This window comes from Camelina sativa, chromosome 4, assembly GCF_030686135.1.
Source record: "Camelina sativa cultivar CO46 ecotype springtype chromosome 4, ASM3068613v1".
In the NCBI taxonomy this organism is placed as follows: domain Eukaryota; kingdom Viridiplantae; phylum Streptophyta; class Magnoliopsida; order Brassicales; family Brassicaceae; genus Camelina; species Camelina sativa.
In genome coordinates this window covers 16,070,158-16,084,078 of record NC_141883.1, presented here as the reverse complement: position 1 = coordinate 16,084,078, position 13,921 = coordinate 16,070,158, and the positions used below count along the sequence as shown (strand labels likewise).

The following is a 13,921-nucleotide window of genomic DNA, read 5'->3' as shown; positions in this document are numbered from 1 at the left end:
GGAAAGTTTAGTTTTTTTTTAATTTATTTTCAAAATAAAGTTGAAAGAAAATAAGAGACGAGATGTCATTAAATTGTCTCCACATATCACTATTGATTTTTATCCAAATTAGAAATTTAAAAAAGCTAGAATTTTATCCAGATTCGATGGATGACGTGGAGACAAAAAAAAATATGGCTCATTAAAAAAAGCGGAAATTGAAAAAAAAGGACATTTTAAACAAAAAAATGTCCATCTAGACTTTAGTTTGATATGTTTGGTCATATAGGTTTTCTAATAATGAAAACCCAGCTTTACCCTCAATTTTAAAAAACTAAATTAAGAAAAATATACATATATTTTAAAAAGTTGATATATTAACAAAATAGGTAACCTAAACTTCTAATTGATTGAGAGACTTCTATGAACCATCAAAACCCTCTTTTCTTTCTTCTCTTTCACCTTTTACCAAGTCGTTAAAAAAAAATCTTCGGTAACATCGATGGCGGCGGTGGCATTCAACATATTTAGATCATATTTAGATCATATTTAAGGTCTGTTTAAACCAGTGTCTCCAGTTTCTCATGGAGCTGGATGTGTTTTGTAGGGAATGGAAGAGCCATTTTACAACATTGAAAATGTCATCAAAGCTGCAAACATAATGGTAGATGAGCATGGACTTCATTTCAGTCCCCGTAAGATCACAATCTCAACCAGCGGCCTTGTTCCTCAGCTGAAGCGTTTTTTCCGTGAGTCAAACTGTGCTTTGGCTGTCAGTCTGAATGCAACAACTGATGAGGTTTTGTTTCATGCTACTCTTAAAACAGTCAAACATTTCATGAGGGATGATCCTTATTGAACCAGAGTTCATGCTCAAGTATGTTATGATGGAGAACAATATTCATGTAGCTTTACTGTCAGAATTCTATTTATGAATCAAGGAGAGAATGTATCAACCAGAGAGTACACAAGATACATAAATTGAAGCGTTGATGGAAATGTCAATACATGAATACCTTCGCCATAAGTATTAAATGGTAGACGTCGGCGACACTCATCACGGCGGTGTAGATTTAATGTAAATTATCGTTAGTGTGGATTATATTAATTTAAATCGAACTTGAACCAGAATCTTTAAACCCAGTCTATAAAGCCTATGCAACTTCAAGACTCCAAAGGCAAAGGATTACGTGATTAATCTCATTCTCAAAACTTATTTTTACGTGAAAACAGAGAAGGAAGCAGAGCAAAGAAGAGGAAGAAGAAGAAGATGATGATGATGATGGAAGAAGAAGTTATAGACCGTAACCATAATATGACCGTCGATGACATTATCCTCCGTATCACTTCTCCACCTTACGACTACTCTCTCCTTCCCCATCCGTCTTATTTTAAGTTAGAAATTAGAGAAAAATCCTCTAGAGAAAATAAACTTGGGTGATCAGAGTGTATACACTTTTTATTTTAATTTTTTTAAAATACGATCTTGGATAAATATTTAGTTTCCTTAATTAAAAGATTCACTTCCTATATTTAGTTGTCTCTAAAAGTTTCAGTGTATGCATTCTCTTTTCCGTAGTAGATATCTACTAATTTTCTCAGAGATAGAGTAAAAAGAATAAAACATATTCTAACGTTTTCAGAACATAGAGTAAATCGTAGAAGGATTGTACTAAAACATTTAGAACATAGAATAAACCGTAGAATACACACTCTGAATTTTGTAGAATTCAGAATTTCGGACTACTAAACTATTTAGAACAGAAACTATTCCTGAATTTAGTATAACATGTACAAAATATTAGAACACATCATCTTAAGTTTTTAAAACAGCGGAAAATGTTTTCTAAATGTTTTATATCAAATTTTATCCATAAAAAAAACAACTTATACATTTTGTTTTATTTTATAAAAAATTATACTACTATTATTGTATATCTACTTATTTTTCTATATTTCACTTGTTATAACTTGTTAAATTTATGTATATTAATTTGTATGGATATTTTAGATAAAAATGACCATTTTAAAAAAAAAGCGTATATGAACAAATTTTTTTTAGTGATCCTTTATTTCTAATTTTCCCTTAAAAAAATAAAAAACAAATATGAAAAAAAATTATTTTTGTCTTTTTTCTTTTGATTTGTGGTATTGTGTGAAATAAATTATCAAAATGTAGTAGAAACCATAAGAAAAGGATATGAAAGTCGTAAATTTTTTAGAAAACAAAAACTAAAGCAAGTAGCAAGACTTTCTAACCAAAATATATATCAATATGTCGCATTTAACAATGTTATCTTCTAGACAAGATAGACAATCATAACGTACAAGATTGAGGATAAATATTGAGATAAAGAAAAAAAATATCATTGAAGAAAAAAGAAGATAAGAAATTTGCATGTTGTACATTTGTATCGTGGTTATAGCAAGTACGGTTGTCTACTTGTCTTAGCTGGTACAAATTGTCTACATAATTTATTAATTTATATAATTCTTTGGGACAGATCAATAGGACAAACATACTACAAACGAAATCATTTGAAGACATACTTAACCAACCCAGGAAGATGTGTATACATAAAATAGTCGTCCCAATTGATAATCTTCGGATCAATGTAGAAAATCTCGGTCTCCACTCCAGTCACTGGCAACAGTTTTTGTAAATTTGCCGTATTTGTATCATCGAATCTGCGCGTATGTATACGTCATATTTGCTATTATAGTTGGATATGTTTACAGTCAGGTAAAAAGGAGCCAGCCAGGTTGAAATTAGGACCAAAACTTACATTCCATAGAAAAAGAGGTAAGGCTGATAGAGATCGACAAGCCTCAATACCAAACTTATCTTCCTATTGAGATCCCTAAATTTCTTCTCTAACGACTTAAAAAGTACCATGTTCAGTAACTCAAGTCCCTATACAGGCCAGAATTAGCATACGGATATAGTTAAGCAATTGATGTTAATTCAAAATATAATAAATTCACGACATATGCTCAGAAACATTACCTTCAGAGGAAGTATATAACGGATGGTCATGTATCTATGGAAACTAGGCATAGAACTCAAAACGTCTACTTTCCCGACCCGAACCACCTTCCCTTCTTTGTTGGTCCATGGTTTGGTTGTAAAATACCTGTACGCTATCTCCGGCATTTTCTCGTTTTTGAATGGATTTTTCATTGAAGAACTCACATGATAAATCGTCTCTTCCTGTCTAGCAGCCTGAGCAGCCATTGATACTAGCATTGTATTAACAACCATATCCGCAGGTATCTGGTCGTCCATCAAGTACGTCAAACATATCAAATAAAAACAACTCAGTAATATATCTATAAAGTTTCTCTATGTGGGGAACATGATATTAAACAAAACAAAAGAGTCATATATATAATGATGAAAGTAGGTACCACATCCGAAACAGAATTAATATCACCAAGGAAGCATGTGAGTTTTCCAGTACCGTATCCGGCAGCTATACTATCAATTGTCCTATACATTGATCAAAGAGTCGTTACTTCACTATTTTTTAAGACTAATAAAGAAATTATCATCTTATTTTACCTGATGCCCTCGGTCCAACCGGGGAATGGTTCTTTGTAGGTGCTGGTCACAATCGAAGGACGAATTATCACGAGCGACATATCTTCTCTTTTTGCTCCAATAATCATTTCCCCCATTGCCTTCGTAAACACGTATGTGTTTGGCCATCCGTACACCTTTGCCCTATTTTATATATTGTATATATATTAAAGAAAACTAGAATGAGCTAGAAATACAACTTTGACATATATAGGACCAAATGACCAATGTAAATCATAGGGATCACCTTGCATGTCCAAAATCTTTCATGGCTTTTTTGATGGTCTCGGGGGAGGCTCCGGTGGCTTGAAGCTGGCTAAGTTTCTCCTTAACCAACTTCTGCTCTTGATTGATATCTAGGCCGATGGCTCCGTTTAAAGTCTCACCCATACGGTAAGGTGTTTCCATTACCACTCCCGATTTTTCACCACTTACGTAAGCTACATATATACATAATAATGTTCTTAGAATTTAAATTATGGACTGGATTATATTTAGAATATTTTTTTCTGAAAGTTTTTTTTTTTCTTTTGTGAATTTCGTGTTTATATATATACCTGTCGACACATGAACAAAGACTTTAACCTTAGCACATCTCTTGGCAAAGTTTAGGGCATTGGCAGCACCTAATGTGTTTATCCCGAGTGCTACATCATATCTGTAATTGATTAACGTGACAACTTTGACACTGTTAGAAAATTTACAAAGTTGAAAAGGAAAATCTATAAATGATATAAACCTATTTCTTTGATGCCAACTGGATGTTTTTAAATAAAAATGTTTCATATAAAAAAGAAAATAAAAAATATGATACAATATATCAATATAATTGTCCAATACTCCAATTCATTTAATGCGGAATGGATTTGAATTAGAACTCCACAAATTATGATAGAGACATATGTCACATATCTAATACTGCCTTTGTATCACAATAGATGATGTTTTAGAATTTTTACCCAAATTAAGAAAAACATTTAATGTTTACCTAGCAATACATTATTTATTTATAATAACATATTTTATAATTATTAATCAATAAGAATTCATCAAACTTTTAAATTCTCATTTATTGATTTTTGAAATTTTTAATTTTTTAACATTAGTTAATCAAAACTTTTTAAAAAAAAATCAATTTTTGTGGTATAAAAAATCCTAAAAAATTATTTAAAGAGGGAGTAATGAATATATCATTATCTAAATAGATGGACCATACCTGGGTAACACTATTAAAATATGAATAGACTGATAACGTATTAATTATATTTGATATCACTATAATATTAGAATTCCTTATTAAGCATTAATTTGAAAATCCTTTTTGATAATTAAATATTAATTTTTTTAACGTCGATGATAGTCAAGTTTCTTCCATAATACAGAAAAAAAATTGAGTGTTGTAATTCGTATTTACCTTTCATCGAAATTAGTAGTTGCAGCTAAATTAATAATGGCATCAAGTTGCTGGACCATTTGATCTTCCAACTCGGAGTCTATATGATTCAGACCCAAGTTGTCAAGGCAAATGTCTCCATTCACAATAGTGACCTTTTCCAAAATAAGATTTAGATTTTGTCCATATTTTTCCTTCACCACCTTGAATAGGTCCTTTCCCAAAATCTAGAGACAACATTTGGAACAATTCATGGGTTATATAGCAATTCTACAGATAAACATCGCTCCACGCTAAATATTTCATCTAACAAATATGCTGTTAGATGAGAATTTTTTGTCTGTATCAGTATTTTAATATAACCGGACAAATCTTAAACCCAAATTTATGGTAAGTCGAGGTTTCATTCACTCGATCTTGTGGTCTATATATAAATAAATATATATATAAAGTATATTGTAGCAAACACAAAGAGGGAATTATTATCTCGTGCCCCTGACTAAGAGGGCAAATCCTCAATTACTATGGTAGGGTGATGTGTGACTCTTTGATTGAATCAAAGTTTTGCAAAGTAAGAAATGATACAAACCTCGTCGTTAAACCTCTCAGTAGCAGATTTCTCGCCTGATGCTCTTAGAAGAAGATACAATTTCCTCACCTTTGGTGCAACCCGAAGTATCTTCTCCACAAAAACTGCATACATGGGTAATATACTAACATAAAAATTATTTATAACTAATAATACCTAATGTAGGTTAACTTTCATTTTTTTAATCTAGAATTATAATATACACACATAGCATATGGTCTCGTACCAAACTTTCCCTCGAGAGAAGCAAAACAAAAAATTATATAAATCTATTTATCCAAATGGAAACAAAATTAACACCCTACAAGGACAGATTCGTACGTCCCTACCTAACAAATACGATGATCTACAAATACTTGCATGCATGGGATATTCTTAATTTCTTATTCAGATATAGTACTATGTACTATCCAAAAATCTTTGCCAGTTCAGTTATTTCTGGGTCGTAAATGGTATAGTGAACTTTCACTCAACATAAAATGACTCACGTAACTTTTGTTAAGTATTCCGCACAACATTGATCTGTGGACTGGCTGAGAAACTATTCCTACATCGTGGACCAGTATACTCATAATTAGACTTTAGTTTTAATAAATAATCTGTTTTATAATCATAAGAATTATAAAAACTAATTCATTTTTTGCATTTAATATGCTATATTAAAATTTAATATGCTATATAAGAATTAGATAGCAAATGTACCCGTTAATTACAATTACTAATAAGTTAGACGTCACGAAACTTTATTCTTGCTAATATATCTAGAGAGAGAGAGAGAGAGAGAGAGAGAGATCAGTACTCTTTCCTAAGAACCCGGCAGCTCCGATCACCAATATAGATTTGTTGTCAAGGTACTGAAGAACACTTACGAACTCCTTCTCAGACGACATATCGTGTGTGGACAGAGTACAACAGCAACAAAATAATTTGGGTGGAGAGTTTAAGATTTCTAATGGCTTTATAGAGACAAACGCTAATGACCGCACCGACACTACATTCCCATAGAAGGATGTTATTTGTGGTTGATATATACATAATAATTTCAAGGGTGACGAAACAAAACTAATAAATTTAATATCTTCCCCACTTTCTAAACTCTTTATTTATATGCACCAGAAAAATTAGAAAGTACACACGTTTTTTAAATAAAATATTCTTTCCATTTTGTAATATATAATGTTTTAAAAAAGTTATTTTATTTTATAAAATAGGATGTTCTCAAGTTTCTACAACTTTATGATTAGTTTAATATTTTATATTATGTAATCTTATTTTTGATTGATTGAATTTTTTAAATAGTCATTTTTTAATCTGCGATTTTACTTAAAATATCATATATTTTGAAATCGATGAAGTATATAATTGAACAGAGTAGACAGTCGTTGGGTTACTAAATTCTTTCCACTTAAAGAATGGTCGATCTTTAAGCACAAACGATGGGTTATTAAATGCATATTTAATATCCACTTACAGAACAATCGACGTTTTGTGGGCATCCACAACTACGTCGAATTTATGTGAAGGTTACATTAGATTATACCTTATTCGTACGTAAGTGGTAACTGGTAAGATCTAATCTACTAAAGAGTCTAAAACAAAAACAAAACTTTATTTGTATATCTAAGCATCAAGTAGTATGTTGATCAGCTTTTAGCAAGCATAGAGAGAATGTATATTTTACTAACCCTCCTTTATATTCTATAATACTAATATTTTCAGATTTTAGGGATCAAATAAATAAAAGTATTATATATATATATGGTACTAGAGATGAAAATAAGCACTTGATTTTTGTTATTAGTAAACTACAGATATGGATTTATCATTAACAAGATAACACTTAAGTGCCATTTTTTTCTAGTGAGAGAATCCTTAAACAGCATATTAAAAAAAAAAATCAAAGTTCATGTGTTTTCTGAATTTTTTTTTCTTAAACAAAATGCAACTGCACGGTACATATGCATGGTCTATATACTCTATGACCATTACAAGAAAACAAACGATTAAATCATAATGATCCATCAATAATCAGCGACGATTTGGGCATGTCTAATACTCGTCATTAATGATCGACTACTAGTTCATTACGAGTTACTTTGGCAAAACAAGGATGATGACATCACATGGCTAGTAAACGACACACTGTACTGTAAGTTCGAAAAAAAAATACGTTAAAACTGGAAAAATAGATTCAAATAGATGATATCGTTGTTGCTTATTAGGGACCGTTATCAAGAAAAGCATTTTAGTTTTTCAAAAGATAAGAAAATAAAATATTAATAGTTTAAGATGATCCTGAACTGCTCAGGGCTCTTGATCTAGTTTATGTGCAAGTGCATCACTTGATAATTTCTGTATATTAAATCACTAATAGTCCCAAGGTATATATATCTTCCAGCTCATGCTGAGCAACAAACTCCTATCCTTCAATACCATATGCGATAGATGACCATTCAATGATTGTGTCTCCCCAACTCTACTAGACCCGAAAATGATATACTAAAAATTTGATGGTGGTGGTGTTATGCATGATGCATCCCAAACATCCCGGCCGATCAGACAATTCATCTAACAAGAGAAAAATGGTTAACTAATAAAAAAACAAACTAATGTACTTACGTCATGAATGGCGACATAAAAAAACCGGAATGTTTTTTCAAAACAAAAATCCGCATTAATGACATCAATTGAATAAATTATATTGGTTTGCCGTTTTCTAAAATACAAAAAAAAAGAAAACTGTTTTATTTTTTCGTTATGTCTGATAAAAAAATACGTATTATCTCTTAGGTAACTCCAGATATGGTGCATGACACCTTAAAATCCATTTTTATAATTAATTATTGATATATAATTATGCAACAAATAATCATAATTATAACAAAATAAATTTTGTATTAATCACACTTGTAGATGAAAATGTTAACCACCAATCAAATAAATTTAATCAATAATCAATAATTTAAATCAACAATTCTTTATTTACCACCAATCAAATAAATTTTTGTTTTTAAAGTTCATATATAATAGATGAAAATGTTATTTCGTTAACACTTAAATCAATAATAATCAATTTAAATCTATAATATGTTTAATTATGTTTCTATCTATAATATGTATTTTTCTGTTTCGTAGTTATTTTATCGGAAAAAAATATTTATTCATAGAAAACAAACCAAATAAAAAACTATACTAATTATTTAAAATATAATATAAAATATGCACCGCAAATAGTTATCCAAATATTATTTTGTAGCACTATTTTACAGTAATCAGTAATAAGAGTCTGAATAGTGACAGCGTTGTGCGGAATAAACAGTTTGATAGTGTGGTACGGTTTATATGATGTTCATGCGGGAGAAATATATTTGCGAGAAAAGTGCAGTTATTACTGAACAAGTGGTAAAGAATAATATTTGATTGTTGAAAAAGGTAGTTGCGCTTTACAATAAGCGTGAAATGATCTGACCTATTTTTTTTGTAGATATAATAATTCTCTAGTGATCACATACTCAATAACATCCTAACCCCAATCAAATACAACCAGCGGATAACAGTCAATAGAATAAACCAGTATCATTAAACGAATAAACTAGTATCAATTCCACAATATCAATAACATTAAAAAAAAAAGTCATAGAACCAACAACCTAATCATCCGTTCTAGAAAACCATGTTCCAATCTAACAACCTAACAAAAGCATAGAGCAAAGACCATGGGCCTCTTCATCCCCCTGATTTACGATCATACTTTTCCTGACAAAAAACAATTGAGATGCATGAGTACTATCATAAATACTCAGTGAAGCAATCCTCCAATCTATTGAGCTATACATACAATCACTTGAGATCTCCCATACTCACTAACAACCTAACCCTAATCAGACAACAGATAAGGTAATACTTCCATCTTGGTAACTCCATAGATGGGATGAATCCTTTCTTCCTTCAGAACAATACGTATAGCAAATGGTCGGTGTTATTAGACAACATTCATCCAACATTGTGTATGAAAGCAGAGAATATAATGTTGACTATGTTGATCCCGGGACCTACATCACCATGCAACAACATTGACGTCCATCTAGCTCCTTTGATAGATTACCTAAAAGAATTATGGAATAAAGGGATTGTGATTTACGATTCATTTATGAATGAGAATTTTACCCTTAAAGCAATGTTGTTGTGGAGTATCACTGATTATCCTGCCTTAGGAACATTAGCTGAGTGTAAAGTGAAAGGCAAACAGGCGTTTAATGTGTGTGGAAAGGATACATCCTTTAGGTGGTTGCAATTTAGTCGAAAGCATGTTTATTTGAAAACAGAAAAAGACTTAGACATGGGCATCCTTATAGAAGAAGAAAAAAATGGTTTGAAAACACTATAGAGGAAGGGGGTGCGAGTAGAATTCAAAGTGGAGCAGAAATTTTTAATATTATCAAGAATTTCATAAATGAGTTTGGAAAACCATTTGTGGAAAAAACAAACAGAAAAAAAAAATGAAAAGGAGTCTATGAAGATGAGGTGACTCTCGACGATGAAAAGGATGAAAACAATGATAATTGGAGGTGGAAGAAATGGTCCATTCTTGTAACGCCCCGACTGCCACCTCTTAGTGGGCTCCATGTCCAATCCCAGTCCATGGTTCATCTTCTTAATGGGCCTCACGTCCTCTCACTAGGCCCGTGAGTCCATCCATATCCGATGGTCGTTTTGCTACGTCCGGGAGGTTTTGAAGACTTGTTACCGTCCCTACAAATCACCACATGATCTTTCCATGTGTTTTTTCCTCACTCGCACAGTTCCGACAGTCACTTCCCGGAAGGTCACGCATCCTGAGAATCTAGCATAAGCATGCTTAACTGTGGAGTTCTCTCCGGACCCTTGACCGAAAAGATAAGTGCACTTTGGTAACATAGGTGGCCAAATTAATTCTTTTAAACCTCTCTGCATGTCCCTGAAACCGGGATGTCACAATTCTCTTTGATTTACCTTATTGGAGGGTAGATTTTTAATTAAGCCTTTCAGTGTTGTAAATTTCAATAACTTGTTTGCATATTCTTTTTGAAAATTGACTTTTTAACGTAGTCTTTATCTTATTCTTATGTGTTAGGATATGTCGGTTCGTCACAATATTAATGTGATGCATCCAGAGAAGAATGTATATGATGCTATAGGTCTATTCTTATACAATCTGCTCATTCGAACGATGGTTTGAAAGCAAGAAAATACTCGAAAGATATGATGATTCGTGGAAACTTACACATTCAGAATAAAGGGAAGAGAAAGTACTTACCTCTATCCCTGGGGGGAGGAAGGCTAGTGGTGGTACCGGAAGCTGAAGAAGGCTGGTGGTGGAGGAGGATAAAGGAGGATGAGGAAGGCTGATGATGGAGAAAGATAAAGGTTTGTGGCAGAGGAGGATGAGGAAGACCCGGTGATGGAGGAAAAAGAAGAAGTGGGGACGATTAGTTTTTTCTTTCTTTCAACGAGAGAATGTGAGATTAGAGATTAGAGTTCTTAATTTTCATCAAAATTTTGTTTTATTGGACTTAGCCCATTATATTATAATGTTTATAATATTATTGCCCAAACCCATATATATGTGTATTATATATATAACCGGATTCGGATATTCAGTTTGGAATTTCTGTGATATCCGGATCTGGCCGGATACATAAAATCAATATCCGGATTTGTATCCGTTCAACTGGATATCCAATTTTTGGATCATATTCGGATATCCGCCGAATCCGGATATTTAGTTTCAGATCTACTTACCTCTAGTTTTTTTGGCTGTCCAAAGAAAAAAACAATATTTTGCAAAAGATTAAATTCATTCAGAGGATCTGATGGATATTATGTAAATAATAACTATTTTATGTGTGTAGCATGATCCATATAATAACTATTTTTAGACTTTTTGTGACTATTTTGATTGCGAGTGCAATACCTCAATCGAAAAATAAAATCAGTCAATTCAAAACTTCAAAAAACATACTTCATTAAAATTTAAACAATTATTTTAAAATCTATGGATCTATTATATTTTTAATAAAATTCACCTAAATCCACATATAACCTCATGAAGATTGTCTCGCACACATTAACACAACTTTTCACCTGCATGAAGAAACAAAAATAACAAATTACTTCAATTATCTTTACCCATGACCTAAAGCGATAATCCAATTAATGATTTAATGATTTACTCATAAGGGCATTCAGAGCCATGCCATAGTGGAGAGAAAAAGAAGCATTGGCTTGTGGCATCCAATTAAAAAAATTATTAAAAGGTATATATTTATTAGTTGGATTACATAGTTTATTGCTAATAAAATTATTTTAATATCAAATATAGGTTTACAATTTATAATGATAAAACTTTATGCTATTCGGAGAAGCAAAATTTGGGCTTGTACAATCCACACATAGACTTCTAATACGTTAATTAATTAAGAAAAAAGATAAACACAATAGTTATTTAATAATTAGGGTAAAATTAAGAGATTTGTTTTGTTGCCTCTACTAGTCTCGTTACATCTTTCATATTTTTTTTGATTATTGTAGTTTAGAGGGATAAAAAAAAAATTGAAAGTTTTTTTCCAAATTGTTTTACAGTCTCTGTAAAATAGTTCATGTTTTTTATTTTATTTTCTTGTTTACTTTGTTTTTTCTGATTTTTTTAACCCAATTCTTTTTCAATTTGCAAATAGTAAATATAAATTGTAATTTTATTTTTATAACCTGGTTAACTATTTTGTGGATAAAATGGAAAAAAATGTTTTAGAATTTTTATATATCATTTGTTAATTTGTTTTCTTAAGTGAAAAAAAAAATTATTAACATTTTTTAGTGAATTGGGGCATTATTCTTTTAATCGCTTATGATACTCATCAATATTGGAACAGCTCTGAGGACATTGGCCGTAGCAGTCTTTTAATGAGTCTCTCACTCACAAAAAAGAAATATTAAAAAAGTAAACAAGAGAAAAATATGAGAAGTTTGTGAGAGACTCGTTTAACACATGTTTAAACATAATTGATTCTAAATTTTTATTTATAGTTTAAAGTTTAAATAAAAATAAAATTTATTAAAATTTATTAAAATAATATATTTGAGAAACTAATAGAGATTTCTCCATTCCACATGCTCTAACAAACATTAATCGCATAACCATGCTCACTTAAACATATACATGTTGTGAAACTTGTGATGCATATAGCGTAGAGCTAGACGACTAATCTTAATCACCATGAATCTAGAACATCTCATTTTCGGACATATTCCACTATCTCAACCATATACTCTTCGGATATCTTATTTGGCACATCTTTCTAAACTTAGTAATGACAGATTTTGAATTCATGGTTCTGTCTACCTCGATCATCACAACCATTAACTAAATTTATGTGGATTCGTTGCGATTTATTGTCGCTATATGTGTTTCTGGATTTTCCACGGCTTTCAAATAATAACACTTTTTGAATTATTGTGGATTGGGTGGATTTAAAATGATGTTAGAACATTTGATATGAATTATATTCAGCGAGTCTTTGTTGGAAAAAGAAATCACAGTTTGTAACAATTTGCAAGTGTCCCTTTTGGAATTTATTGTGTTGGATTAAGGGTTTGCATTTATAGTATTTAATATATCTATATATACATTTTTTGAAACATTTATAAAATAAATCCCAAAGTTCATATCTATTTACAAGCATGTCATTGACATTAATTATTAATTTATTTTTTATTTAATTAATAATATTAAGTTTCTATTTTTGAATACAAGATTTCCAATCCTAAAAAAAATTTCAAAACAATTGGAACCACTCTCTTTACCATTAAGAATTAAGTTTATAATTAATTTAATTAATATTAGGTTTCCAATTTTACCAAACAATATTTTCTCCATACACAAATTTCCTAAACAATCAGCCTAATCAATAAAAAAAAATGATTTTCGATCTTGGAAGAGGATACGTGGCCGAGATTTTTGATCTCAACGTATTTAAAACTAATTTTTACTTTCATGGTTTCATATGATGAGTTTTTGCGAATTAAAAATCTTTGAAAATGTTGTCTGATCTGCCTAGCATGACAGGTTTGGACTATAGAACCAACACTAAAACTATTAGTATATGAACTACAAAATATTACACATACTATAACACATTCTTAATATTCCAAAAAAATAAAATTCTAAACAAAATTATAAATTAATTAGACAAAATTTAATTAATTGAGAATTTGAAAACTAAATAAATTAAAAATTATTATTTAAAATACAATAATTTATAATTTTGTTCCGCGGTGTACCGCGGATGAAATTCTAGTTTTCTAAGTAAAAACAGTAATATAATAGAAATGTTTTTGGTAC

The 13,921-nt window shown here is 30.7% G+C and overlaps 1 protein-coding gene across 2 annotated transcripts; it reads right to left on the bottom strand.

The window, feature by feature from the left end:
* Positions 1-2,324: 2,324 nt before the first annotated feature.
* Positions 2,325-10,975, bottom strand: LOC104780300 (fatty acyl-CoA reductase 3). 2 transcript variants are annotated; one of them, XM_087510212.1, is made up of 10 exons: positions 10,838-10,975; positions 5,542-5,645; positions 4,974-5,179; positions 4,117-4,217; positions 3,807-3,999; positions 3,542-3,703; positions 3,388-3,469; positions 2,987-3,253; positions 2,766-2,893; positions 2,325-2,667 (listed from the first exon to the last, which is right to left on the bottom strand). In XM_087510212.1, the coding sequence occupies exons 3-10, from the start codon at positions 5,030-5,032 to the stop codon at positions 2,514-2,516; spliced, it is 1,146 nt and encodes a 381-aa protein (XP_087366338.1). In that variant the 5' UTR covers positions 5,033-5,179; positions 5,542-5,645; positions 10,838-10,975; the 3' UTR covers positions 2,325-2,513. The 2 variants fall into 2 exon arrangements, with proteins under 2 accessions (XP_087366338.1, XP_010503101.1); XM_010504799.3 differs by lacking the exon at positions 10,838-10,975 and adding an exon at positions 6,341-6,611.
* Between the last annotated feature and the right edge of the window lie 2,946 nt (positions 10,976-13,921).

Excerpts from the sequence above, each read along its gene's own strand:
- LOC104780300 (XM_010504799.3), bottom strand. The coding sequence starts at position 6,431 with ATGTCGTCTGAGAAGGAGTTCGTAAGTGTTCTTCAGTACCTTGACAAC. Across the intron at positions 4,000-4,116 it reads CTTTGTTCATGTGTCGACAG|CTTACGTAAGTGGTGAAAAA; the intron begins GTATATATATAA and ends GTATATATGTAG. Across the intron at positions 2,894-2,986 it reads GTTATATACTTCCTCTGAAG|GGACTTGAGTTACTGAACAT; the intron begins GTAATGTTTCTG and ends TGGCCTGTATAG.